The sequence below is a fragment of the Ceratina calcarata genome, unplaced genomic scaffold, assembly GCF_001652005.2.
Source record: "Ceratina calcarata isolate Rehan_Ccalc_2016 unplaced genomic scaffold, ASM165200v1 scaffold35.2, whole genome shotgun sequence".
NCBI classification, from domain to species: domain Eukaryota; kingdom Metazoa; phylum Arthropoda; class Insecta; order Hymenoptera; family Apidae; genus Ceratina; species Ceratina calcarata.
In genome coordinates, this window is record NW_017157934.1 from 400,688 (window position 1) to 410,224 (window position 9,537).

Genomic DNA, 9,537 nt, shown 5'->3' on the forward strand with positions numbered 1-9,537 from the left:
ACGTCTGATTTCTTTTTAAAAAGTGCGTTTCTAAAGTGCATAAACTTTTGGGATTGACTGTATACATCCTTAATTGAACCTATTATAAGCTACGACACGTTATATCGTTACATTAATAAATTACTTCAACTGAAATTGGGGAATTAATTACAGAATATGGTTTATTAAGAATTAGATAATACAAAGTGTTGATCTATTTTCCATTTCATGTAGACACCCAAATGTACTTATGCATAGGTAATTATGTATGTATAAAGAAAGTAGTGTGACATGCAGAAGTAGGATCGTGTCGTATTGTATGCATGTATTAGTGTCCACAGAGTAATTGATTCACGGTGAATACGAATCAATGGGAATGGTGCATTAACAGTTTGATAAAATCGGTATGCATGGTACTATTTGCGTGTTCTTAAAAGTGTTTTGACGTGATTAATGACAAGGCAGTGCAATTACGTAAATTCTACTATCACGAATAAACGCAAACAATATTAAACGAAAAAGCATAACGGAAGCTTTACACAAAATAGAGAAGCATTTTTCCTATTAAGCAAAGTAATCAACATAATGAAACGAAAATAAGAACTTAATAAATTTCTATATGTATGAAAAAATTTGATAATAGAGTATATAATAATTTTATAAACGGACACGTATAATGCTATCGTTTGAACAATATAATACGTAATAATACATTAATAACTGTACTAATAAGACTCATTAACGATTTACTTTAAATGAATGTGTATAAATATTTTAATATTAACCGCACTTATGTAAAGCAGACTTATTACAAAAAGAATACATAAACGTGGACAATAATTTTAAAAATCTTACTTTAATTTTGTAAATCTTAGTTATCATTTGCTTCTTTTTACATAGCTCAATATTGTCCAAATTGGAACTGAGATACTATGATATGCGGTTAATATAATAGAGTTGCGTGTATGTAAATAAATGTACCTTTTCGCATCGCGAAATCCAATATTTCCTTCAGTTCCAACCAGTCTACTTCCATGTCGTCACCAGCAAGCTTTTTAAAGAATTCTCGAACTTTTTCTGTGTTCTGGTTTTGTGGATCGTCTTGAACCTTAAGAAGACAGAAATATTAAAATTTAAAGAAAGTTAATTCACTTAGAGTTTCATTTTTAATTAAGATTTAGTCTTGAACAGAATTGTTATATGAAAGTTGTCAGAGAATGGTAAAAATTTAATTAATTGTCATTAGTCATAATATTCCAAATACTCGATTTAGATGAGGATTAATTAAAGTTTATTTCCATGCATGTTGCCTACCTGATTTCCTTCTTGTTCGTTATCACCGTTAGAGTTAATGACCTAGAAGCCAAGCAACATAAACGTGCAAAGTGCATTATGCATTACATTATTAATAAGGATTAATCATCGATCCGCGTGAGCATCATGTAGATTACCAACAGACAATTAATATCATAGAAATACAACAAATCTACGCAATAAAAGTCAATTTTTTAAAATTCACATTGCAAAAGCTTAGCATTAATTTGAACTAATATATTAATACCGTGGATTAACAAAATTAATTATCAAGCTTGTGCAAACGTGCATTGTTATTAACATTGTATATCTTTATAAGTAATATAAACAAACGTGTGTGCATAAATAGATCTTGATAAAATATAAATCTCTTACCCTATCGTCAACTTGCCCAATTCCAACTTCTTCGTCGTTTTCCCTGAAAAGTGAAATTTTTATATGTATAAAAGGAAGTCTAATCTTGGTCATTTTCATTCAAATTATACTTACTCCATATTATTCTTGTTTTCGGAGAAGATTCTCAGTAGGAATTCACCCTCTTCATTAGGGTCAAACGTGCTCGGAACTATGCAATATACGCCGGGTGGCAATTTGAAACGACACGTTACTTCCCGTAAATTTATGAACGCTGGTGATCTCGCGACTGACGCGTTGTATTTAAAGAAATTCATGTCCAATGGTTTCGGTAAACGATCCGGGTTCTCCAACTACGTAATCATACAGTAGCCAACACACAATTCTTGAAATTACTGAAAACTGACTCTCCTACAAATTTATTTTAAAATACACACGTGGTATATCGCGAATCCAACAGTGAGGCACTCAGCGCCCATTCTCCTTTGCGCTCGCCTATTCTTTTGCATCAACGCGACGATTACTGTACACTTGTCGTCATCTTCATCTGGGTGCTCTAACGTAATTCGGTATTGTGGGTTGTGATAGAAAGTTTCTGTAACACATCAGAAAATAAGAGTAGGTCAATTCTGATTAAGAAATTGTATTCGACTTAGGTTGGGATTTAAATTAGAAAATATCTAATTTATAATACTTTTATACTTTTTGTAAGAGGACCACTTACCTAAAAAGTTCCTACAACCTCCAGCTGTAACACCACGAACCCATTCCCCTTCGAATACGCTCATTTCCCATTTTTTCTTCCCGGCATTCAAATCATCTTCTGTCAACGAATCTGGATTCAAGTTACAAATTTCCAATTGTGTGAAGAATCGCGTGAAATCCTGGAACGACATCCAGAATTCTCCATCCATATCAAAAGTTAAGCCTAACTCTTCCTTCTCGTGATCAGGAATAAAACGCCACTCTGGTGATCTGTTAGGCAAAGATTTAGTTGATGAAAAAATCGTTTACGAAACTTTATGTTTCGTCTCTCGAGTCGATAGATATAAACGGCTTGGTGACTTACTGATCGCTCCACGGGCCATTCCATTCCGCTTCGTTACCCCACGGATTTCTAAGCCTGAGCAAAGGTATCCTTCCATACTGGTTAGGCGTTTGAATTTCAACGTATTTGATACGTGTAATACTGTATGCGTGGCCTCTGATGAGTCCTTGAGGCGTTTCGGCTTCCAATATATTTGGATCAGGCTAAAATAGCAACCGTGTTTTATTGCGCGCAATCAAACAACGCACGGAGAACAGTTCAAACGTTCATCAGATTTACCTCTATTGAACAACCCATCAACGAATTTCTTTCAAATGCTTTTAACAAAATAGTAAACAGGTTCGGAGGCGCCTCTTCCATTTGATACATTTCAGTCACGCCGCCCGTGAAGTCCTCCATAGCTTCACAGGTGGTTCCGCCCTTTAACGCTTCGTACGAGCCGTGAAGCTTTGCGTACGCTTTTTCCAATAACGCACTCCAGAATTCATTGCTCTCTGCTGAACGCAAGTACAATAATTCTCCTTTGTAGGTCGGCAGTCTGTCGTCGATCACAACGTCCACCCATCTACCGTACTGCCAAAACCTGTTCGTGTGTGATCATTCGAACAACAAAGAAATAAGGTTTTAATTCTTACGAATAAAGTACCATTCGGCTATTTGCAGTTAAATGGAAAAAATGCACAGCGTAGTAATAAATAATTCCGCGAATGAACTGACGATCTTGAAAGAATGATGATTAATGTTAGTGAATAGAATACCTGAAATGAAAAATCCCAGCGTAGTTTTCCTCGAAGCTTTGATCTTCCGGGACTACTTGGAAAAATAAACTGGAATCCATAGTGAGATTTGCAACCGCGGCCAACAGCCAACAGTCTCCTAGTTCGCCCTGTTGGACGTCGAATCTGGAGAAACCCTCGACGAATAGTTGAGGGTTGTCCGCGATTTCCTGCAACAAAATACGATTTTTCAAATTCAGAATTATAAGATAATTAAATGTTAAAAGTATAAATGCTACGTCTCATGTATAAAGCTATTCAAAATATCAAAGACATGCACATGTCGATGTTTAAATGGTAAAAAAATGTTTATCTAAAAAATATTTTTTAAATGGATATCACAAATGTCTTATTCTGCATAAAAATCTGCTTACCATTGGTCTTCTCCATTCTATGTATCGGTCAGGTCTTTTCGAGAAATATAACGATGAATCATCGGCGGGAAATTCGGGATCCTCGAAAAGCGATCCCGTTGATAAACATTCTCGCCGTAGAGTGTTGAAATCCTGCACAGCTCCCCGTGGTCTAAACCCACTACCCTTTTCTCCTAGCTAAAACAGAGAAAACGTCCTTTGCACACCTTACCGAGTTTGACCGTTTATCACCAGGGATCGTATGTATTAATTTTTAGTTGAGAGATCTAAGAAATATAACATACGTTGTAGCAAGCTTTCCCAATGTAGTTTTTCAACCCTTTTATGGGCGTATCATTATACGGTATCTCTAACTGTGAATTTATTCTTATTGTGTTCAAATTTGCAAATGAATATGGTAATTTTTTCTGATTGTAATTAGTAGACCATACATCTAGTTTCTTCTCACACTCTGATGATCGTTTCAACAGAGCTACATTTTCTCCGAAATAATTCGGATATCTGTGATATATCTTGTCTTTTTCTTGTTGCTGCATTCTACTAATCTTTTCTGAACAAAATCGACTTGATACGCATTGAACGTATGGTCCTACCAGAATTATTTTTTTAAGGAGTATTAATAAAATTACGAGTGAATTTTAATGTAGTTTCACTGTAATGAGAAAACTGAACTATTCGCGATCGCACATGAAACCATACTAGGCAAATCCTTTTTATGTTACGACGATATATTATCATTACCGGAAAAGGATCTGACCACATCTATTGTATACTTTAAATGATTAGATATAAATAGGGCGCTGTAATAAAATATAGATAGATATACTCTTCGATGTACATAAAGGTAGGTAATTTAAGTAACATACAGTATTTATTGTACAGAAATCTTAAACTAGCCATTATAAAGAAAATTAGTCACTTTATTAATTGAAAATTGATCATTGATACTTTACTTTTTTTATTAAATTAGTTCCGTAATTGTCGATGAAGAATAGAATATTGATTAAAGAATGTGGTATATCTTTTCATTTTCCTAACGTGCAATCTTTTTTTTGCAATATATAATTCTTTGTCAGACTTATTTAGTGTTCGAAAGTTTTAACCAGTTGGAAAAATATGACGTTTTTATACGTCTCCCAATCAAAAGTAACTCATTGGTTATTAATACGATAAAGCTTATTATCTAAAGCTTAGCAAATGTTTAATTTATCAAAAAATGAATTTCAAATATGTACAGTTCACGCCTAAGCCTTATTCAGCAGACTTATGTACCGATATTTTTTCACCTTTGTAGATAAAGTCTCATGGGAAGTTTTATCGAAAACGGAAAAGCCTGTATCGCATATTTTATTCGCGTGCATTTAACATACGTAATACTTATCTAATATTTAATTAAACAAAACTGGTCTGATAAGCGCGCGAATACTTTTTATCAGCAAAGTGCACACAAATACAAGAATCTTATCTGAAATACTTTTTGTTTTACTATGCACGTTTATTGAATGAGTAGCAAAGTATGTGTATGTGACGCATGACGAGAGTATTCCGTTTAATCATAATTCCTGCAGGGGACTCCGTTCCAAAGGATAGAGAACGCGTACGCATAATTCAAGTGTCGCAATCAGCATCATCATCCTTGAATATAATCATTCGATCATGTACATCGTAGCGCACGATTCGATTTTACGGGAACAATTTAATGCGCTGGGTTTAATTTCTCATGTGAAATTTCTCTGTTCCCAAGACGCAAAACATCTCTGGGTCAATTACATTATGTAAATTCTCCTGAATTCATTCAAAGAACATCGCGTCGATTAAAGTAATTAGATTAGCCTGTCAGACGTTAACGTCCAAATGTAGCGAGTTCAAACGTGCAATTCAATTAAGTAATCCCCTTTAACTGAAGTATTTTACTTTATATATTGTAGAGATTAATTCAGATTAGCTTATTCATTAGGAAAATTACATCCAAAGTTTACGTTCAACACATTATTATATATTGAACTTGCACGCTGTTGTAGGTGACGCGTGTGTTAAAAAAATTAATTCAAGCAGAAATATTATATTTTTATTATTCCTACTGCTGCAAGTACATACATATCTCGTAATTCAAATACGTTGCCGCGTAATCGCATGAAGAGAGATAGAATTAACATATTGATAAACGTGAGATTGCCGATTATTAATAAATAGCAGAGTACGTTGGGTCAAAGATAATCGTGACGAAATACGGACACAGGCTACCTAAGTAGTAATTGGTAAACTAGATATGTACGTAACACAACAAATTAAGCGGATTACGTGCAGTTCCGAGTTGAAGGATACTGTTAAGAATTAGTAACGTGACACAGTGCGCAGATGTGAGAGAAATAATTAATACTATAGAACTCTGCGCGGAAAATTCCATTTATTTTTATTTTCATACAATCATGTCCATTATTTATTTCTTTAAAGTAAAAGTAATTGTAGTATCATTCCTGATGTAGAATTGCAGGATAATTATTTTACTGCGAGGAGTTTTATGGTTTCATCGATACAATTAATAGTTAAAGTTCTTAAATGTCATGTTAGTTACTAAAATAGTTTATATTACACTACGAAATTTTGTAAGTAGATGTACAGATAGGAGTGTTAACATTTTAAGTAACAAGTGTATTAATAATCCTGCCAAAAGACCATCACACAATTTACATTAGTTATTTGTCTCAAAATGTTACGCGTAGTGCAACATTAATATCGTCGTCCTCCGGGCGAAGTCATTCAAAAACCAGTTTCTCAAGGAATTTCCAAACCGGAATGGATGGCATTAAAACAACCGGGCCAGGATGCCCATCTGAAAATGTTGACTAAAATTTCATTAAGTCAGACGCGTACCACTTTGATGTTGAAAAGCGACGGTAGGAATCGTTTGACTTCGACCGCCGCCTTAACGAACACATCGTCGAGAGGTGCTCCGCTTCCACTGCCGTAGTAACTCATCCTCTGACTACGCCCTGACTGCTCACGATCAACCTGTACCGCGATCACCACCGAGCACTACAAAAGCTTTCCAACCCGTTTCCGTATTTTGATCACGAATTTCGAGAAATATGTGTCGGCGACAACAGCAACGTGCTTCCAGCCCACGTTATTCCACGGTCGGTCAGTTCGTACGTCACGCGGCTCGCTCACGCCGAGTCCAATAATTTCCACGATCAATTCCACGTTGCATGCGCGAATTCACAGCGGAGAATCTACTCGCGTAGAACCGTTACGTTGACAGCTCCGTGAAGACGCGAACTGAGCTCATTCTCCTCTTACTGTTACCCTCACCCATGTTTCGTCACATGGCGTGGCTACACGCGCTATAATGTATACCCAATTGTTTTCCTGTTTAAATTCTTTGCTTTAAAGGTAAACGTCAATGTCAGTAGGGACGGACCGATCGGAATCTGACTTGAATTTATGCATGACGTCTTTGCCGGAATTTTTTAATTACATGCCTGTGTATATGTACGGAAACTACCGGTGTAAAGAGATATCATGGTCGAGTGTGTACATTCCATTTGGGTTTTATTCGGTTTATTTCTGTACTTTTTGTGTGGACGTTGCCTAAAGCAGAAAATGTGTACGTATGTATAGTCAGTGGTAAGAATTAGGGGCCACGGGGTAAAAGGGGGTTGCAACGCTTCGCAGTTCCAACCACTCGGCGTTGCAAAGACTATCCAGGGATACAGGAGTAATCCAATAAATTTTTTTTTTATATAATACGCGAAAGATAGGATGTCAATAATATTCACTATCATTGCCTATAGAATCTTTAAACTGTAAGAAATTTGAGAAATACTTTAAGTCGTTCCTGGTCGATTACTACGCTTCCAGTTAGTAAAGTCCTAAAGGGGTACTCCATAATCTAACTGAATTGCTCTTTCTTACCATAGACTGTACATAATATGTCGTGTGTACAATATGAATCGGTGCGTTTGAAGTTATTATTACACAATCTTTCGCTCTCGGTGTGTAAGTTGCTTAATGGATAAGGCATACACCATCTGTGAAACGCGGAACGAAGTAACATAGAGAAGAAGCGCGATATTTTAAACTCCAGTAACGTCCTTGTAACCCAAGCTCCAATTAACGTTATTGCATAACTGACGCAATGTACACGACGCCAATTACTGTCTTTATCGTGCGAAGCTGCTTCAGACAGGCAGGCCGTCAACCAAAATAAAATTGTTGCTTGGTACCAATACTCACTTCCGCCTTCGATGATTCGCGTCGTACAAACTCTGGTTCGATCACCTCCGGTTTCCATCCGTAAGACAAATGGTTCATTTTGTACTACTCACGACCGAAGCTTATCCAGGGTTCTCAGGAACGTTCTCTTTCTCGTGAGAGTCACGAAACTAAACACACACGGAATTGCGAAATCAATGGAAACGTGTCACGCGTTGGAAACGGATTTAATCGACTGATATACAAAACAGTCTCTTTTGACTAATAAAATGCAGGCGATGAGTCAGAGCGAAATGTTATCGTGAACGATAACAGTTCGATAATTTCAGCATCGATTCTGTGTGTTTTGTTCGCACTGACAGTTAACTGTGCGATTCACTTTCCAGAGCTCACGTGCCTTTTAACGCAACTTAATGGGTCTGATCTTTACGAGCTCTGAACATAAAGGAATTTTTTTGGTCCGACGACACGTCACGTGATTCGAACCTGTATCACTAAACCGCGGGCTCATGATCGGTGATTCAGTTGACGCGGAAGACGAGTGACTAACGATATTTGCCTGGGTAGCTGAATATTTCCTGGCTACGTGTCTACTCGCTAAACATATATACACTCTTGTTTTTATCGAAGTTTCGTAACACTCTAGTTAACTCTAGCGTATCTAACACTGGCTTTGAAACCAACGGTTCACAATAAAGCGTAACCTTGCGGCTTTATTGTCGCATTAAAGAAAATGGATTTCTGTTGTCACATAGTCTCGTATCGGTCAAGCAAGCATGAAGATGAATTTATGCAATTGTACAGAAACCAAATGCAATTTGAGCGATTTCAACTGTTTCGGATCATCTTTTTTATTCCGTATTTAGGGCTTTTGTGCTTTGTGTGCTTCCTAAACGAAAAAAATTAGTTTAATTATCTATGCAAATTTATTTTAAGAATGAGGAAAAAATCGTTCTAAGAAGCGGGGAATTTGAATGAGCTTAGCCAATATCATATTTTTCCGTAGTTACTATCGTTCACGATGTGACCATTAAAGGAGATCAACGAAAGTAGGCCTTGAGGATATATGACAAGGTTTCCGAGCAACGACTTCAAAATTTAGCTCACCATATCACTATGTAAAGTACTTTCACGTCGACCTGTCTGCACCTTACGAAAGAATTCGAACACCAGTTAGAATAGTTTATACTGTTTTATACATATCATAAAAGTAAAATTTCTTGAAATATTATCGGTTCTGTAAGAGAAATTTAAATCAAACGTACTAATAATTCAATATTTACGCGCTGTTATTTGCCTACATTTTATTAAGAGCCTTACCCAGTGCGAAATTTAAGAAAATCGATTTTTTATTTGTTGCATTTTTCGAAAGTTTGTACCTTCAAAAATATCATACTAAAATCTCAAGGTTGGATCTCAACTAGTTTTCGAGTGACAGCCTTCTAATAGTATTAATATAATATAAGTAATAATGTAA

The 9,537-nt window shown here is 36.1% G+C and overlaps 1 protein-coding gene across 10 annotated transcripts in view; it reads right to left on the minus strand.

Annotated features, from left to right (window-relative positions):
* The window catches only part of CalpA (calpain A), a 16,348-nt gene that overhangs the window by 2,897 nt on the left and 3,914 nt on the right, over positions 1-9,537 (minus strand). The window contains exons 1-12 of one of the 10 annotated variants that reach the window (XM_026813776.1): positions 9,168-9,185; positions 8,082-8,230; positions 3,846-4,022; positions 3,454-3,641; positions 2,975-3,278; positions 2,717-2,898; positions 2,372-2,622; positions 2,085-2,242; positions 1,783-2,000; positions 1,669-1,711; positions 1,294-1,335; positions 961-1,087 (exon numbers count right to left, since the gene is read on the minus strand). In XM_026813776.1, the coding sequence (XP_026669577.1) occupies positions 961-1,087; positions 1,294-1,335; positions 1,669-1,711; positions 1,783-2,000; positions 2,085-2,242; positions 2,372-2,622; positions 2,717-2,898; positions 2,975-3,278; positions 3,454-3,641; positions 3,846-4,022; positions 8,082-8,159 (1,768 nt within the window). In that variant the 5' untranslated portion in view covers positions 8,160-8,230; positions 9,168-9,185. Of the gene's footprint in view, positions 1-960; positions 1,088-1,293; positions 1,336-1,668; positions 1,712-1,782; positions 2,001-2,084; positions 2,243-2,371; positions 2,623-2,716; positions 2,899-2,974; positions 3,279-3,453; positions 3,642-3,845; positions 4,023-4,129; positions 4,749-6,719; positions 7,186-8,081; positions 8,231-8,546; positions 8,941-9,167; positions 9,186-9,537 lie in introns of those variants that run through there. The other 9 variants (XM_018025027.2, XM_026813771.1, XM_018025025.2 and 6 more) reach the window with 9 other exon arrangements.